Source organism: Oryctolagus cuniculus, chromosome 19 (genome assembly GCF_051225735.1).
Source record: "Oryctolagus cuniculus isolate XC-2025 breed Fujian yellow rabbit chromosome 19, ASM5122573v1, whole genome shotgun sequence".
Lineage (NCBI taxonomy): Eukaryota > Metazoa > Chordata > Mammalia > Lagomorpha > Leporidae > Oryctolagus > Oryctolagus cuniculus.
Window position 1 is genome coordinate 34,202,909 of NC_142885.1, and position 18,855 is coordinate 34,221,763.

Consider the following 18,855-nt stretch of genomic DNA (forward strand, 5'->3'; position numbering starts at 1 on the left):
ATGTGTGGATGAGGTCTCCATACTTCCGTGGGGTCTGCTTAACAGTCTTTGTGTGTCAGGCCTGGCCGCAGGGCCCCTTGCAGCCTGAGTGACCACCTGTCCCTTGACCAGCAGGCCCGCCCTTGCTCTGTTAACAGAGGGGATTTATCTGCACGTCACTCTCTCACAGGGAGGGGGCGCTGTCTTCACCTTTGGCGGAAGCTAACTTAGCATATGCATGACTGGGCCACCAAAGACTCAGGGATGGGATACGCAAGGAGGGAATGAGAGCAAGGGGATCCCAGGCGGACACTGGGCTGGAGGCGGGATGGACAGTGATCAACAGGTCTCCAGCCACCCAAGTACCACCACGGTTCCAAGGAGGCTTAGTCCTTCCAAGGACAGCCCAGGCGAGGGTCACTGCCTTGCCCTGTGGTCAAGGGGTTGGGGTTCAGATGGGAGGCCCCTCTGTCACCATCCTTGTCCGATTTCTCCACTTTGTTGGTGGCCTCTATAGGCCGGCTCCAGAAACGCCGGCGGGGCCACCAAGCAGGGTGAGCCGGGCTAGGGCAGGAAACACGCGGCAACCTCCAGTCGAGCCCTCTTTATTAGGGAGCAGCCTGCAGGGCGTGTAGGCCTTGCTGTGCCTGCAGCAGGGCCCGCACCTGGCCGATCTGCCAGTCGACGCTGGAGCGCGCAGTGCCGCCCAGCGCGCCGTACTGCTCCACGCTGTTCTGGTAGTCCCACACGCGGCTCACGTCGCCCGAGAACAGAGGGCTGTGGGAGAGGATGAGATGAGGCTGTGGCCGTGATCCCCACCCCCCTCCCCCAGGGGCCCAGGAGCGCCTTCTGGGAGCCAAGCCCAGGAAGAGGGTGCAGGGTGGGTATGGGGGGATGGTGGTCGCACCTGATGCTCTGCAGCTCCTGCAGCGACAGCTGGTTGAGGGCGACCCCTTTGGTCTCCGCCAAGAATACGGCTTTCCCAGAAGTCTCATGCGCCTGGCGGAATGGCATCTAGGGTGCCGGGCAGGGGGCGCTGATGGAGGCTTCCTCCACCTCTGGCTTGTCCCTGCTCCTGGCCTGGAAGGCATCCCCGTGCCCTCGCCCCTCACCACCCGGCTGCCTCACACTTACCCCTTTGCGGACCAGGTAGTAGGCGAGATCAGTAGCCAGCATGTCGGGACTAAGAGCCTGTGCCATGTTCTCACGGTGAATCTAGGGATGCCAGCCGGTGAGTGCTGTGAGCTCGGGACCCTGGGGCCTGCAAGTGCTGGCCCCAGCCAAGCCCAGGGCAGGGCCTCCTTAGCCGGATGTCCCCTGCCTCTCTCAGCACCCAGCTGTGCCCCAATCTCTGCTTGCAACATCTCATAATCATTTTTAGGTACATTGCTGGTTGCCATCTTTGTGTTTTCAAAGAACCCGAATCTTGGGCATGTGGCCGGATTACTTGGAAGATTTATTAAACGTACACATCGCTGCGCCCCACGGCCAGTCTCTGATTCAGTCCTTGGGAGTAGAACCTAGGATTGCCTTTGCTGATGCTCCTCCTCCGAGAACCAAGCTCTGGGGCTGGTGTTTTAGAGACATACTGTGAACCACTCAGGAGCGACAGGAAGTGAAGAGAGAATTGTCTTCATAATAAGTAGGGGGTGGGGCCAGTGCTGTGGCATAGCGGTAAAGCTGCTGCCTGCAGTGCCTGCATCCCATATGGGTGCCGGTTTGAGTCCCAGCTGCTCCATTTCTGATCCAGCTCCCTGCTAATGGCCTGGGAAAGCAGTAGAAGATGACTCAAGTCCTTGGGCCCTTGCACCTGCATGGGAGACCCAGAAGAAGCTCCTGGCTTCAGATCAGCTCAGCTCTGGCTGTTGTAGCCATCTGGGGAATGAACCAGCAGATGCAAGACCTCTCTTTCTCTCTCTCTCTCTCTCTCTCTCTGCCTCTCAAATAAATAAATCTTTAAAAAAAAAAAAAAAAAAAAAGAATCGACAGCTGATGGCTGCTGAAGGCGTGTGTGGGTCTCAAGGGCCCACACTGTGGTACAACACAATTTCCCCTAACAAATGATAAAAAGGAAATCCCCGGGGTGGTGGTGAAGTTGCCATGTGGGTTGCCCACATCCCCTGTTGGAGTGCCTCGGTCCAAGTTCGTGCTCTGCTTCTGATCCAGCTTCCTGCTAATGCACACCCTGGGAGGCAGCAGGTGATGGCTCAAGTACTTGGGTCCTTGCCACTCACTCAGCCCCTGGCTTCAGCCTGACTCTGCCCAGCTATTGTGGACATCTAGGGGAATGGACCAGCAGATGGAAGATCTCCCTGTCTGCCTTTTGATGAAAATCAATCAATCTACACAAAAGGAAATCTTCTTTGGCTAGCTGATGGGCCCTGGGCCCCTGGAGTCTAATCTTCCTTTACTTTCTCCCCTTGCTGCGCCCTAGGAGTAGGGACAAGTGCATACCCCTTTCTCCAGCTGCCATCCACCCCACACCTCCTCCCCTGACCTCTGTCCTGGCAGGCCCACCCAGAGTCCAGGGGCTCCAGGAGAAGAGGCAGGTGGGTCAGCATCTTGCCTGCAGTGTAGAGATGACTCCAGTGGCCACCTGCAGGACAGCACTCACGGTGTCTGACACTTCAAACACGGCTTCCTTGTCCTCCTGGGGGTGGGGGGCACATGGTAGGAGGTGAGGGCCCCAAGTCCATCCTCTCCCCTCCCTGAGGTATTCCTACTTCCTACTGTCCTGCCTGGGGGACAAAGACCTCTCACAGCCTGCACTAAGAGACAGCAGGGAGCCCTGAGCGCGGCACAAGGCTGTGTGCACAGGAAGGGAAGTTGCGGTGTCAGTGGGACCACAGCCCCTAGAACTGGTATGCACTGTGCAGGCAGCTGGGTCCCTCCCCCTGCACCCAGCCCCACACCTGTAAGTCCTTGTTGTAGGTGCTTGGAAGTCCCTTGAGGGTCATCAGGAGCCCAGCACACTGCAGGAAGAGTGAGGCTCAGGAGCTGGGACCCGGAGCCAGTCTCGGAGTCAGTTGGCTCAGCCCAGCACCTCTCTGTGCCCTGCTCACCCGCCCAAACACTCGCCCCGCCTTGCTGCGGATCAGCTCCAGGCTGTCGGGGTTTTTCTTCTGGGGCATCAGGCTGCTCCCGGTGCTGGGGACAGAAACGCTGGGTGTCACTTGGCTTGTCTGCTGGCCGAGGCAGTGCAGGGATCAGCAGCACAATGGCCAAGGGGTGGTATGGGAGGGAGGGAGCCATGCTGGTGCGTGCAGAGGTGGGGTGGGGAAGGAGGCAGCTCAGGCCTTACCTGTAGGCATCGGAGAGCTGCACAAAGCCGAATTCCTTGGTGCCATAAAGGATGAGGTCCTCAGCCATCCTGCTGAGGTGGGTCATGCACAGGGAAGCCCAGAACAGGAACTCGGCTTGGGAGAGAGGGAAGAGCAGGCTCTCAGCTCACCTGGCCTCTCTGGCTCCCACCCACCTCCAGGTGGGCCATCCAGGAGGTGGGAGGGGACTGGAGAGAAGCTGAGGCTGGGGGACAAAGGTAGGGTCCCAGGACTCACCCACAAAGTCTCGCTCGCTGGTAGCATCCATGCTGTTGAGGGTGATGGCCCCAAAATCCAGTTCTGGGAGTGGGGGTGGGACAGGAAACAAGGCTGGACCACAAGGCAAGGCCTTCTCCACCCTCACCAGGCTGCCCTCTGACCCCCTCCCAGGAAAGAGGATCAAGTTCATCTGTGGTACTTGGTGGGTGCTGAGGGTGACTCTCCCCCTGGGGACAAAGGACAGGGTGCCTCACCTGCTCGGAGCAGCTCACGGTCCACACCCAGAGGATTGCCGGCAATGGCTCCGCTGCAGGGACAGGGGCTTCAGAGTGACAAGGCTCCCAGGCGGCAAGCCCTGGCACAGGTGCACATGTGCACACAGAACCAGGCTCTGGTTGCCAGGGCTTCGGCCTGGAGCTAGCCTCTTCCCTGGCCTGGTCACCTTGGGTGCCAGAACGCTTGTCCCCATGCAGGGGAAAGGGGAGGCTGTGGCCAGCCAGCTGGACTCTCATTTGCTAGCATAATTGTTCCCATCTTAAGAGACCTGGGGGGGGCCGGCGCCGTGGCTCAATAGGCTAATCCTCCACCTTGCGGCGCCGGCACACCGGGTTCTAGTCCCGGTCAGGGCGCCGGATTCTGTCCCGGTTGCCCCTCTTCCAGGCCAGCTCTCTGCTATGGCCAGGGAGTGCAGTGGAGGATGGCCCAGGTGCTTGGGCCCTGCACCCCATGGGAGACCAGGAAAAGCACCTGGATCCTGGCTCCTGCCATCGGATCAGCGCGGTGCGCCGGCTGCAGCGGCGGCCATTGGAGGGTGAACCAACGGCAAAGGAAGACCTTTCTCTCTGTCTCTCTCACTGTCCACTCTGCCTGTCAAAAAAAAAAAAAAAAAAAAGAGACCTGGGGGGGTCTCTGCAGGGTCTCCTCCTCCCAGCAGCTGCCCGGATTTGGCCCCTGCTCTGTCCTTCCTGGCTTTTCTCCTTTGTCATTCCTAAGGGCCATGTTGACTGTATAGCAAGGAAGACCCCCCCACGCACCCCCCCTTGGGCTCCAGAGCATGGGGTGGGGTCTCGCTTACCTCCCCAGGGGCAGGACGTTGATCCGTTTCTGCACCTCCAGCAGCCTCTCCGAGTCTCGGGTCAGTGCCACTGTGTGGCTGTGGCAGGGGCAGGAGGGTCAGGACAGCCTGGGGCCCTCCTTGGCATCACAACCCCTGTACCGCACTCCACGTACCTCAAGATCCAGTGGCTCCAGCGAATGGGCTGGGCCCTCTGCAGGTGTGTGTACCCTGGGAAGAGGACGTCACGTTCTCTGTGGGAGGAAGGGAAGGGCCAAGCATCTGAGGGGCTTGGGGTCAGGCTGGGGCTTGAGCGGAGGTTGAGGAGTCCTGCCTGTTAAACCCAGCACCCTGCAGGGAAGCGCAGGGCGTCTCTGCCCACCAAAGGGATCCAGTGATGTTCTGGGGACAAATGGGTCTTAAGAGAAACGAGACCAGAAGTGGGCGGTGTATGTGAGCCAGGGAGCGGGATTTTGCCCTTAGATCCCATCCTGAGCCACTCGGCAGCTCCAAGTTGGGCTCAAAGAGAGCCCATGATAGATACCAGCTGGCAATGGGAGGCCGTGCTTGTGAACACGAGAGGTTCCTGAGGATCCAGGAATACACAGGGGCTTCAAAAAGTTTATGGAGAAATCGAAAGTTTATTTTGATGCAAAAAAAATCTGAAATCCAGTTTTTCAGAGGCAGAAGTACTGCATATGATGGTTTTTTGTTTTTGCTTTTTTTTTTTTTTTTTGACAGGCAGAGTTAGTGAGAGAGGGAGAGACAGAGAGAAAGGTCTTCCTTCTGTTGGCTCACCCCCCCAAATGGCCGCTACGGCTGGCACTGCGCCGATTCCAAAGCCAGGAGCCAGGTGCTTCCTCCTGGTCTCCCATGCAGGTGCAGGGCCCAAGCACTTGGGCCATCCTCTACTGCCTTCCCAGGCCACAGCAGAGAGCTGGACTGGAAGAGGAGCAACCGGGACAGAACCAGCGCCCCAACTGGGACTAGAACCCGGTGTTCCGGCGCTGCAGGCAGAGGATTAGCCTAGTGAGCCACGGCGCTGGCCGTTTTTTCTTTCTTTTTTTTTTTTTTTTAATAAATGGCATTATTAATAAATAACTCACATACAGGTTACCCATTTTAAACATACACTTTAGGACACAACCGTCACTAGGTGGCCCCAAAGGCATCATCGAGGCACAGAAGCCAAACCTCTGTAGGAAGCCGGCAGGAGGCAGCCTTTGGTTCCGCCCTCTGTGGGCGGGGGTTGGAGCCTGGGAAGGGGCCTTAAGTGCAGGCAGCCGGAGGAGTGGCTCTGGCTGCTCTTGGCTCAGCCAGGCCCTTTCCTGGGGCTTCTGGTCATTTGCCTGGTGCCTCCTGTATTTGAATCCTTAAAGGGCGAGCTTTCCCTGCCCGCTGAGCTAGGCTGACCGGCAGGACGGGAGGCCGCAAGAAAAGCCCCATTGCTGGCTGCTTGCTTTGCTCTGCCTGGGAGCAGTCGTGATCGCCTGGTTCCCAGGGCCTGGCTTCCCCATCCCGGTCAGTAGCGCTGGCCTCTAGGTCTGGTATTCAAACTACCTGCCTGCCTTGGGGGCAGAGGACTCCCTGGCTGCCCTTGGGGCCCTAGTGGGGTGGTCCTGGGACACTCACGCCTCTGCCCGATCCACCATGGTTCTGATGAGCTCCCAGAGGAGGGCGGAGAGTTTTGCGCAGGTCTGCCGCATCCACAGCCTGAGGTCTGTGACCACCTGCAGGAAGGAGGAGGTGGCCCTCAGGGGGACACACGTAGCTTCCCTGGGGGGCCCGGGACCACTGCCAGGTCTTCACTGCCGCCTGGGCTCCCCGAGGCAGGGCAGGCACCGCATAGGGCGTTGGAGGGGTGGTGGCACCTGGTCATTCCGACTGCGTCCAGTGTGCAGCTTCCCTGCGGGTTCCCCGATGAGCTCCTGGGGGTTAAGAGAGACACAGGGTCCGGGTATGCCTGCCACAGCCCAGCAGGGTCAGCCCAGACAGGCAGGGCTTCCCAGCGGCCCTGTCTCCCCATCCCAGGGCCCCAGTCCTGCCCAACTCTCTTGCCATCTCTGCAGAGGCCTCTGCCTCTGAGGTCCTGCCCACACTGTACCAGGGATGAAGGCAGCAGAAAGATGGCACTCGTGCTGAGTGGCCCAGGGCAAGGTACAGAGGGGGAGGCCGGGGGTGGGGGGAGAGGGTGAGAATACCTTCAGGCGCCGCTCATTGGCCGTGTGGATGTCCTCATCGTTGGGGTTCAGTTTGAAGGTGCCCTGGGCCCACTCCTCAGCTACCTACAGCAGATGACAGCACCCCCAAGGAGTCAGGTGGGCAGGCAGCAGTGGCTGAGAGGGCCCTGCCCTGTTCCCACCCTCTCTCCCTGGCGCTGCACAGGAGCTGAGTCCTGGCACCACCCCCACCCCCGAGGGAGCATCTTAGGCCTGTACCCCTTTGCTCACAAGCTGCAGGGGACTGTGAGGGTCATTACAGGCTGAATCCCCACATTGTGCCAGTCCCCACAGCACGTGCTTAGCCAGTGCCGCTGGAGGCCGAACAACAGGCTTCAGCCACTCCGATGTGCGCTTGCTCAGGAATCCGCCAGAAGCCTAGGGCCACAAAAGGCCTTCGGGCGGGGCAGGGGACAGAGAGTTACCTTATCCAGGCCACGCAGTATCTGGTCCCTCTCCGCCTTGGTGAGCAGTCCTGCCTTCTCCAGGCCCCTGCTGTAGGCCTTGCTGCCCTGCACGTCTACTTCCCATAGGAGCTGGTCGTAGGTGATGGACGAGTTGAACTTCTCCATGATGGGGTCCACTGCACCGACAAATCGGCCACCCCACAGCTTCCCGCTCTGGCCAAGAGAGCAAGAGTGAATTGTCACCTCCCCCCTGCCTCCTGCTATAGAGCAGCACCTCTCTGGGCCCCCAAAGCAGTCATCAAGCCTGATGGCCGTGGGGGCCATCACGCAGGATTACTCCCTCTGGACAAGGACACTGAGGGTCAAGGTCGTGCTCCGAGTCACTCAGGGAATGAGTCAGAGAATGTGGCTGGTCCCTGGAGTAAGGTCTTTCCCACAATGTGGCACAACTGCAGGAGACAGGGGCAGGCCACCAGGCACCCCTGGGGGCACAGCAGAACTTCAGGAACCTTTTGTGCCACCCACCAAGCTGAGAAGTCACCCTGGAACACGGGGTGGGGCACAGGGCAGAGGGGAGGGGTGCAGAGCACCTGGGGAGCAGCTCCAGGGCCTAGAGGTGCAGCCCAGCACTGATGTGGCAATGATCATGATGCTAACAGTGGCTAAACGTGTCTTGCATTTTTGTTGTGTGCTGGGCACCATGCTAACTGCTTGGCCATGCGCTGAGAGCAACTCTCTGAGACAGGTACCCACATTTTCATGCTATGGAGAGGGGAAACTGAGGCACAGAGCATCACGAGGCTTGCACTCGATGGCAGTGGGGGCAACAGGGCTGTGGCCCAGCAGTTTGAAGCCAGAACCCATGCTCCCAGCCTCATACTCATCAGGGTCTCTCTGCTTGGTTCTGGTGTTCTGAACTTCCTCCACTGCAGGAAGAAGCTCCCGAGGGGCCCCATTAGACTCTGCACCTGCACTCTCCCCCTACGGCTGGAGGCAGGCAAGGTCCTAATTCCCGCCACTCCTTTGGTTCTGGAGGGCACCCCTGACACCCCTGCTATCACTGGGCTTCCAGGGGGTCACTAGCTGACCCCTTGACCCCCAGGAGCCAAGGGCAGATGGATGGGATGGATGGAAAAAGGATGTAGGCCAAGATTTGGGATAGATGGGGGGGAAGGGATGCGAACACCTGGGGAGGAGAGATAGGGGTAGGTGGGCACGTGACTTCACTGGCACCCTTTCTCTGCAGGGGGTCTCCAAGGTCATTAAGGACATAGTCCTCTGCTCCCCCTACCCACAATGCCCTTCGTCTCTTAAGTTCCTGAGCTTGAGCATATTTTGGAACTCCTCTAAGCCTCGGGGATGCCTCTCTATAAAAGAGATACAATCGGGGCCGGCACTATGGCATAGCAGGTAAAGCCACCGCCTGCAGTGCTGGCATCCCATATGGGTGCCGGTTCGAGTCCCAGCTGCTCCCCTTCCAATGCAACTCTCTGCTGTGGCCGGGGAAAGCAGTAGAAGATGGCCCAGGTGCTTGGACCCCTGCAGCCATGTGGGAGACCCGGAAGAAGCTCCTGGATTCTGGCTTCAGATCAGCTCAGCTCTGGCTGTTGCGGCCAACTGGGGAGTGAACCAGCGGATGGAAGACCTCTCTCTCTGCCTCTGCTCTCTCTGTGTAACTCTGAATTTCAAGTAAAATCAATAAATCTTTTTCTTTTAAAAAAAAAGAGAGAGACAATCACAATCCTCTCTGATAGGTCTGTTGTTGAACATTCAATCAGATAACGCTGGCAGAGTGCATGCCTCTGAGAGTACCTCAACAAGTTCACAAAAATGGAATAAAAAGATACATTTTGGTGTAAAAAAAAAAAAAACAACAAACTTTGAGATCCAGGCAGTTGCTTTCATACTATGTATTTTCAAAGAACTTTTTGAAGATCCTCTATATGCATGGATTTCAATTGGGTTTGCACCAAAATCAATTAATCTAATCTCGTTTTTCCACGGGTCTTTTGGAAGCGACCGGGTTACACTTCACCTGCACTCAGCTGGGGACTCAGTAATGGTAGCCAGTACTGAGTGAGGGCCAGGGTGGATTCTAGTGGCACCTCTGGGCCTCCACAGTGCTGTGAGCTGAACCCCCGCCCCCATATCCCTGAGTCCAACAGCCTGTTGCCAATGGACTCTGCCCTGCAGAGAGAGCCTCTGCCTCCCTCAGCCTTTTAAACTGGGCCCACCCCTGACACCGCAGCTGCTCTGTCAAGCCTTGATCTCCAGCAAAGCATCGTGTGGGACCTGGGTCTGGCCGCTGGAGGCAGAAGGCCAGGCCAGTCAATCACAATTGGGAGTGCCAGCAGGCTCCTCAGCCAGCAACCAGGCACCGCCTTGCCTAGCAGGCTCCTGGGGCTCCCGTGCCTGAGTTGTTCATAATAACAACAACTACTACTTAATGAGTGGGCTGCAGCCAAACCAATTAGCACCAACCCACAGGCTGGCCTGGGGCAAGCTGAGGTCACTGAGGGCAGCCTCTGCACTCTAAGACTCAGCTGCCCCCTCACTGGTAGCCTTAAAAGGATCCCAGGAGGAGGTTGGAGTGAGGTGCTGGGGAGACAGCATTGCCAGGAGTCATCCGGTCCAGAAAGATCTCTCTGGGGCAAGGGTACTGAGTTGAGCTGAGTTGAATGAACAAGGGAAGCATCAGTCCTGTTGCTGCTTATTGCCAGCATTTTATTGAGTATTTCTTGGCCCTGTGCTAGAGATGCTACATATGCCACAAGGCCACTTGGAAAAATTCGTGGCAAAATGGAATTAAAAGGTAAGTTTATTTTGATGTGCACATGGTTAAATCCATACATAGTTTCTTCATGGGATGCATTTTTCCCATGAGCTTTGTGAAGACTCTCCCAGGCACGGGTTTCAATACCTTCCACACCAAATAAACTTATCTTTGATTCCATGTCCCACGAACTCTTTGACGCACTCCTGTGTTGCATCCTCCTGGGGGGTGGGCGCCACAACTTCCTCTTTACAAATGAAGAAAGAGGAGAGCCGCAGTGACTTTGGGACAGACACCAGGTCTGTTTGGCTCCAAAGTCCAGGCCCTGCCCCAAGCCCTGCACCATGAAACAGGCGCTGGCAGGGGAGGCCTTCTTACCCTGTTTATTCAGATGCACGCAGAGAGAGGAAGTGATTTGTCAGCTAATTAATAGGGGCCAGAAGGGACTGAAACCAGACCTCCTGCTTCACAAGTCCAAGTTCCCTTCCTCAGCCTCAGGCAGACCGACCCTTCTACCCGAGGGTTCAAAGCAATGACCTCATGATCCGGCACCTTACAGAGGGAGGCAGACTACTATTATTATTCCCATTTGCCAGATAAATCAACTGAGGTCCAAGGAAGGCAGCATGTGCCCCAGACTCCTGCCACTCAGTGGTCCGGGTGAGAAGCCAGGAGCCCTGGCCTCTAAGGAGGAGAGGTCAGCGGGACAGGTAAGAACCAGGCCCTGAGACCACTGGGGCCACCAGGGCCTCAGCAGGGGTCAGGGGAGTCCCTTACCTCCTGGCTCCTTGCATATGCCAGAGTCAGGGACAAGGGCACTTTAAGGGCTGGGCCTTTTTCTATGCACGGGGACGGCTGCTGTGGCAGTGCAGGGTGGGGACTGACAGAACAAGGGGAAGAAGAAACGAAGAGGCAGAGGGGACTGCCTGAGTGGGCAGCATCTTTCCCGGCCTGCCTGGCAGCCCTGTAGGCTCCGCTCTGGCTCACTGTCCCCCAGCAGTGTGGCTTGGTGGGTTTGCCACACAAGCCACTTGGGGGCGCCAGGAGAGAGCGAGGGCAGACGGTGATGGGGTTACCGGCGAGCGCCGGTTTCGGGCTGCGCCGGGTTCCGGCAGGTGCGCCCAGGCCAGCAGGCGGCAGGTCTGGCGCGCGGAGCTCCCGTGCGCAGTTCACTGCCCTGGCTGGCTCCCAGGGGCCCCGCGCCCCGAGTCTGCAGGTTCGGAGGCTCAGCGACCCCGAGTCCCACTCACCTCCGATGCCATGTTGGGCGGTTCCTCCTCGTTCAGGAGCCTCGGCCTCTGGGTCTGGAAGAGAAGGGACTTGCTCAGCACGCAGAGTCCCCCCACCTCACCTCAGGCGCGGCCGGCCCCTGGCTCCGGGCACTGCCCTGGACACAGCGCAGCTCCCGGGAGGGCGGATGTGGGCAGCGCCCTGCGCGCGCCACGGGCCTCCGCTCCCGCAAGTCCCGCCTGTCCCGCCCGGGCGGCCGCCGCGCACTCACCGTCGGCTGGCCACGCAGTCCTCTCCAGCCAGCAGCCCCGCGGGGCTTTTCTGGACCTGGTGGCGTCAGCGGTCGCCCGGCCCTGTTCCGCCCCCTGGCGGCGACCGCGCCAATCCGAGGTGGCCGGACGAGATGGGCGTTGCCTCCGTCCGCCAACCCAGGCTGCGGGCGGGGCCATCTCCGGCTGGGCTTCAGGACGAGTGGCCCCGGAGAAAAGTCGGGGTGGTCAGGGCGGCGCTGTGGAGCAGGGAGGTCAAAGCCGCGACCTACACCTGTTATCCCACATGGGTGGCGGTTTGAGTCCTGGCTGCTCCACTTCCGATCCACCTCCCTAATGCTCCTGGGATAGCAGTGGAGGATGGCCCAAGTCCTTGGGCCCCTGCACCCACAGGGGAGACCCTGAGGAAGCTCCTGGCTCCCGGTCATTTGGGTTAACGCCCTGGCCTGAAGCGCCGGCATCCCATACTGGCTTCGGCTCGAGACCTGGCTGCTCCACTTCCGATCCAGCTCTCTGCTATGGCCTGGGAAAGCAGTAGAAGATGGCCCAAGGCCTTGGGCCCCTGCACCCACGTGGGAGACCTGGAAGAAGTTCTTGGCTCCTGGCTTCCGATCGGCGCAGCTCTGGTCGTTGGGGCCAACTGAACTGGGGAGTGAACCAGCAGATGGAAGACCTCTCTCTCTCTCTGCCTTTCCTCTCTCGGTGTAACTCTTTCAAATAAATAAATACATCTTTAAAAAAGAAAAAGAAAAGAAACGAAAGAAAAGAAATAAAGTGAGGGTGGTGCCTTGGTGGCTTCTCGATCCTCTGGGTCTGGAAGAGAAGAAGGGATTTGCTCAGGGACAGCTCAGACTCTAGACTTTAGATGATCTGGTTCACTCCCCAAATGGCTGCATGGCTAGTGGTGGGCCAGGCCAAAGCCAGGAGCCAGGAACACCATCTGGGTCTTCCACATGGGTGGCAGGGACCCAAGGACTTGGGCCATCATCTGCCGTCTTCCCAGGCACATTAGCAAGGAGCAGGATCAGAAGGAGAGAAGCCAGAATTGGAACTGTTGCTCCAATGTGGGATGCCAGAATCACAGGTGTCAGCTTAGCCTGCCTCGCCACAATGCATGCCCCGCAAAATTTATTTTTCAGGAAGATAAATACAGTGATAGTGCTGAGAGTAGAATAGGGGACAGAAGAGAGCAAAGGCTGAGATGCTTTGTGGATTGAAGGTTTTCATGCCTTAGTCAACTCAAGAGTGGAATTACTTGGAATTCCCAAATAATTACATGTGCCAGGAGGGTGAGTGTATCAGAGGGCCTGAGTCCTATCCAGGTTCCCACTAATGCACACTCTGGGAGGCGGCAGTGACAGTTCACGTAGTGGGATCCCTGCCAACCCAATGGGAAACCTGGACTGAGTTCCCAGTTCCCAGCTTGAGTCACCATAGGAGAAGCCGCATTGGGCACTTGGGGAGTCAGCCAACAGATGGGAGCTCTCTCCATCTGGCTGGCTCTCTCTGTGTCTCTTTGCCTCTTAAATAAATAAAAAAGTAAAATCAACAAGACTGAGTGTAGCTGAGTTGCCCTCCCCTCACTATCTACCTTGCTACCTCCCAGTCCTCTGTCAGTATTTTAGCCGAGCATCATCAGCATTGGGTTAACTCCTGGGGGATCCATGTGTCCAGCTCTGGCTCCCAAGGGATCCTGAGCACAGGAGCAGCCAGCAATCTTGCCCTGAATTGGGGGGGGGGTATTGGTGTTGTGGCTTCAGGGTCTATTCCTTTGGGAGCAAATCCTCATCCACTCCATGTCTGTGACCTGACCCTCAGCCTTTCCTGTTTTCTCCCACAGAAGCCCAGAGCTGGGCCGCAACAGGTCGCTGGGAAGACAGGATACCAACTCTAAGCCCTGAAAAATGAGAAAATTAAATGGCATGCTACTGGAACCTACCAGCTTATGTCAGAGGCCTGCTGCCATCCCTTCCTGGGGAGGCCAAATGTAAAAGCCAGTGGCATTCTGCAAACATGAGGTCACATTCCTGAATATGTATCCAGCAACCTACAGGGGCCAAAGCTTTGGCAAATGAATTGAGGCTGGGCTAGGAGTTGGGGAAGGTACGTAAGACGGCAGGGTTGTAACCACAGAACCGAACATGGGTAACTCAGCAGGAGCCAAGCTTGACACTAAACCTCATTTATCTTCACAATGATCCTCTCTATAGGTGAATAAGCAGAAGGGCTTTGGGGCTACACAGCATGCCCATGCACACCCAGGTAGAAGGAGACAGCCTGGCCGCACATGAGAGATCATCAGTCCAGGTTTGCTTATAGCAAATAGCAAACTTGGCTTGTGAGAAGGCCATTCTGTAGGATGGGGATGGGAACTCAGACAGGGAAGGAAAATAGGGAGACCGCATAAAAGACTGTGGTGAAAAAGGAGTCGGACAGATCAAAGGAGCTCTGTGGCTGAGTCTCAGACAGTAGACATGAAAGTGGACCTGACTGTTGATCTGGAGGAAGCATTTAAAACCATGAAGGTAGAAGGCTGGCATTTGGTGCAGCAAGCACGCTGTCCCTCAGGACACCCAGAGTCCACCTCAGAGCACCTGAGTTTGGGCCCCAGCTCTGTTCTCAATTCCAGCTTTCTGCTAATGCACACCTTGGGAGGAAGCAGGTGATGACTCAAGTAATTGGGTTTGCATCATCCATGGGAGAGATCTTGTCTGAATTCCCAGCTCCTGGCCTTGGTCTGGTCCTGCCATTGACAGTCTTATTATAAAGTAGAGGAGAAGGCCAATGCAATTATACTGTTGTAAGATTCTACATTACCTTATTATTCACCAAGGGTAAAAATGGATAAGTTAAGGATTTATTATTATAATCCTTAGAGAAACCAACTTTTAAAAGCAGATCTGCCAGGGCTGGAGCTGTGGTGCAGTGGGTTAAAGCTGCAGCCTGTAGCACCGGCATCCCATATGGGTGCCGGTTCAAGTCTCAGCTGCTCCACTTCCTATCCAGCTCACTGCTGTGGCCTAGGAAAGCAGTGAAAGATGGCCCAAGTCCTTGGGTCCCTGTAACTGTGTGGGAGACCCAGGGGAAGCTCCTGGCTTCGGATCTGTCTAAAAATGCAATAGAGGAAAAAAATGGAATGCTAAAAATATACTCAATCCAAAAGAAGTCAGGAACAAAGCTTACAAGGAGAGATAGGAAGAAAAATAACAAAATCATAGATGTAAACATCTACGTTAATCATTTCATGAAATGTAAATGAGTTAAGCACTCCAACTAAAGGCAGAGGTTGTCACAATGCATTTTTTCAAAGGATTCAACCAGGGCTGGCATTGGGGTATGGTAGGTTAAGCCACCATTTGTGACACCCACATCTCACATAGGCATAGGTTTATGAACAGGCTACTACACTTCTGAGCCAGCTCCCTGCTAATGTACCTGGGAAAGTAGCAGAATATGGCCCAAGTACTTGGGCTCCTGCACCCTCATAAGAGATCCAGATGGAGTTCCAGTCTCCTGGCTTTGGCCTGGCCCAACCCTAGTTGTTTGTGACCATTTGGGAAGTAAACCAGCCAATGAAAGATTTCTCTCTCTCTCTCCCTCTCTGTAACTCTGCCTTTTAAATAAATAAATGCATCCTTTAAAAAAAGGATCCAACTATATTTGCTATCTATTAAAAATCTTCTTGGAAGTGCCAGCATCCATATGGGTGCCAGTTCATGTCCAATCCAGCTCTCTGCTGTGGCCTGGGAAAGCAGTGGGCCCCTTGGCCCCTGCACCCACATGGAAGACCTGGAAGAACCTCCTGGCTCCTGGTTTCAGTTCAGCCCAGCCCCAGCCATTGTAACCATCTGGAGAGTGAACCAGTAAAGGAAAGATCTCTCTCTCTCTCTGCCTCTTCCACTCTGTAACTCTGCCTTTCAAATAAATCAACAAATCTTTTTTAAAAATCCACTTTGTGTGGGCGAATGTTTTCTTATGATACCAGCATCTCATTTCAGAGTCCTGGCTACTCCTCTTCTGATCCAGCTCTCTGCTAATGTGGCTGGGAAAGCAGCGGAGAATGGCCCAAGTGCACCCACATGGAAGACCCAGAAGAAGCTCCTGACTCCTGGCTTCAGCCTGGCCCAGACCTGGCTGTTGTGGCCATTTGGGGAATAAACCAGTGGATGAAAGATCTCTCTCTTGGCTGGCGCTGCAGCTCAATAGGCTAATCCTCCACCTAGCAGCGCGGGCACACCGGGTTCTAGTCCCGGTCGGGGCGCCGGATTCTTTCCTGGTTGCCCCTCTTCCAGGCCAGCTCTCTGCTGTGGCCTGGGAAGGCAGTGGAGGATGGCCCAAGTGCTTGGGCCCTGCACCCCATGGGAGACCAGGAGAGGCACCTGGCTCCTGGCTTTGGATTAGCACGGTGCGCTGGCAGCAGCACGCCAGCCGTGGCGGCCATTGGAGGGTGAACCAATGGCAAAAGGAAGACCTTTCTCTCTGTCTCTCTCTCTCACTATCCACTCTGCCTGTCAAAAAAAAAAAAAAAAAAATCTCTCTCTGTTTCTCCCCGTCTCTCTGTTGCTCTTTCTTTCAAATAAATAGCTAAATAAATACATCTTGAAAAAGAAAAGAAAAACTGTGCTTCCAGGAGAAGAGGAAGACAGGGAAAAGGGAAAGATCCTTAACCCATTCACACCCCCGAGCATCAGCTTCAGAAATATCAAGCTCTGACTCCTGCCTGAGAAAGAAAGGAAAAAGGTTGAAGAAATTTAGTTGTGGGCTGAAATGTTTCCTCCTTTTTTCTTCTTTTTAAGATTTATTTATTTATTTGAAAGGTAGAGTTACAAAGACAGAGAAAGAGGAGAGGGAGACAGAGAAATTTTCTATCCACTGGTTCTCTCCCCAGATGGCTGCATCAGCCAGAATAGGGCTGGACTGAAGCCAGGAGCCAGGAACTTCTTCCAGGTCTCCCATGTGGATGCAAGGACCCAAGCTGCATTTCCAGGTGCACTAGCAGGGAGCCAAATTGTAAGTGGAACAGCTGGGACTCGAATCGGCACACATATGGGACGCCAGTGCTGGAGGCAGAGACTTAACCTGCGACGTCACGTCACAACGCTATCTCTGAAATATTTTCTCTAAACAAATAGGGCAATAACAGAATATCAATAATAGCTCATACTTCTTGAGTTTAACAGTGTGCCAGGTACAATGTCAAACATCTCCTATTAATTATCTCCTTCAATCTTCACCCCCCCCCCCCAGGCCAATGCTGCGATTATGCCCATTCTACCAATAAAGAAACTGAGTCTAGGAGAGATTGAATGACTTGCCAAAGATACACAGCTAGGAAGTGGCAGAGCTTGACCCTGAATCCAGTGGTCTGGCCACAGAGTTTAAGCTCTGTGCAGGGTAGCAATTGCATCTGCCCGGGGAGCACGCCAGGAGCAGGTTTGCTAGAAGTTAATTACCCAAGGGATCAAATGAATGAACACTGGGTTAATAGGATCATTACTAAACCTCATGTGACAGTCCTTGTCATGAAAGCAGAAGCTTGACAAAGAGTTTCAAGGCCCGGGGTGCTGCAACGGTTTTCGTTTGTTGGGTGTGGATGGGCCATGCAAACATGGTATTGTGTGGCAGCCATCCTGAAAGAATGCCACAAGGAAAAGCAAGAGCCCCAATTTGGTTAGTTCATAACGGGGACCGCTGGTGGGGACCCAGCCCAGTCAGAGGACTCACCACTGGCAGTGCAGTAGTGCAGCCCCAGCAGCTGCTCCCCTGCTGGAGTCCGCTCTGTGACAAGTTCTGAGAGCAGCCAGGGGTGCATCTAAACTGCATCATGCCTTGGCATGGCCTCGATGAGTTACTCACTTCCACTTCAGTGAAAATGGACAAGCCGGCGCTGTGGCTCAATAGGCTAATCCTCTGCCTTGTGGCGCCAGCACACCGGGTTCTAGTCCCGGTTGGGGCGCCGGATTCTATCCCAGTTGCCCCTCTTCCAGGCCAGCTCTCTGCTGTGGCCTGGGAATGCAGTGGAGGATGGCCCAAGTGCTTGGGCCCTGCACCCCATGGAAGACCAGGAGAAGCACCTGGCTCCTGGCTTCGGATCAGCGCGATGCGCCGGCACCAGCGCGCCGGCACCAGCGCTCCGGCCGCGTCAGCCATTGGAGGGTGAACCAATGGCAAAGGAAGACCTTTCTCTCTGTCTCTCTCACTGTCCACTCTGCCTGTCAAAAAAACAAAAACAAAAAAACAAAACAAAACAAAAAGACGCCCAGGCCCTGGCTATTTAATGAGTGAGATAAAAACTATATGGGGGAGGGGGGTGCTGTGGTGTAGTGGGTATAGCCGCTGCCTGCAGTGCTGGCAAGGGCACTGGTTCAAGTCCCAGCTGCTCCACTTCTGATCCAGCTCTCTGTGGAAGATGGTCCATGTCCTTGGGCCCCTGCATCCATGTGGGAGACCTGGAAGAGGATCCTGGCTCCTGGCTTCAGATCAGCGCAGCTCCGGTCATTGTGGCCAACTGGAAGACTCTCCCCCCCCCCCCCCCGAACCCTCCCGCCCCCATCTCTCCTTCTCTCAGTGTAACTATGTCTTTCAAATAAATAAATAAATCTTAAAAAAAAAAAACAAACCTGTATATGTACTAGTCTGATTTATGCTAAGTACTCAGTTAATAACAATTGCTGTAAAGGAAGCCCTAGTGGGCCAGGCTAAACCTGATTTGAAATCATAAAAATAATCAGGACTAGTATTTATTCAGTGTATTTTTTTAATGTGCAAATTACTTCATGTATCTGTAACAAAAAATCCAAAGCTGTAAACAGTTGTCTTAATTATAGCAGTTTTTCCTTATCCAGGGATAAGGATGCCACAGGGGCCGATGTTGCAGCACAGGGGGTTAAGTCACCTCTTGGGAAGCCCAACTCCTATATCAGAGTGCCTGATCGGAGTCCCAGCTAATCTACCCTTGATCTAGCTTCCTGCTAATTGTTAGGAAACTGGGCAGTTGTAGGGAGGTAGCTACCTGAGCCAGGCTCCACCCCCATCCTAATGGGATTCCTTGCTCCTGCTTCCCTGCCCGCCCTCAGGCAAAGTTTTATTTTTATTTTTATTTTTTATTATTTGACAGGCAGAGTGGGCAGTGAGAGAGAGACAGAGAGAAAGGTCTTCCTTTGCCGTTGGTTCACCCTCCAATGGCCGCCGCGGCCAGCGCGCTGCGGCCGGCGCGCTGATCCGATGGCAGGAGCCAGGAGCCAGGTGCTTTTCCTGGTCTCCCATGGGGTGCAGGGCCCAAGCACCTGGGCCATCCTCCACTGCACTTCCTGGCCACAGCAGAAAGCTGGCCTGGAAGAGGGGCAACCGGGACAGAATCCGGCGCCCCGACCGGGACTAGAACC

The 18,855-nt window shown here is 55.5% G+C and overlaps 1 protein-coding gene across 3 annotated transcripts; it reads right to left on the minus strand.

The window, feature by feature from the left end:
* Positions 1-568: 568 nt before the first annotated feature.
* ASL (argininosuccinate lyase) lies at positions 569-11,570 on the minus strand. Of its 3 annotated transcripts, none has more exons than XR_016226129.1 (17): positions 11,473-11,570; positions 11,222-11,275; positions 7,217-7,411; positions 6,774-6,857; positions 6,444-6,500; positions 6,205-6,302; positions 4,749-4,826; positions 4,594-4,671; positions 3,773-3,873; positions 3,537-3,599; positions 3,281-3,395; positions 3,042-3,126; positions 2,892-2,951; positions 2,546-2,629; positions 1,114-1,194; positions 887-993; positions 569-756 (listed from the first exon to the last, which is right to left on the minus strand). XR_016226129.1 is itself a non-coding variant. In XM_002722284.6 (17 exons), exons 2-17 carry the CDS (start codon positions 11,231-11,233, stop codon positions 588-590), a joined length of 1,419 nt encoding a protein of 472 aa, XP_002722330.1. In that variant the 5' UTR covers positions 11,234-11,275; positions 11,473-11,568; the 3' UTR covers positions 569-587. The 3 variants fall into 3 exon arrangements, 2 of the variants coding, with proteins under 2 accessions (XP_002722330.1, XP_089177650.1); XM_002722284.6 differs by having other exon boundaries at positions 3,773-3,825; positions 11,473-11,568; XM_089321524.1 differs by having other exon boundaries at positions 3,773-3,840; positions 11,473-11,568.
* Between the last annotated feature and the right edge of the window lie 7,285 nt (positions 11,571-18,855).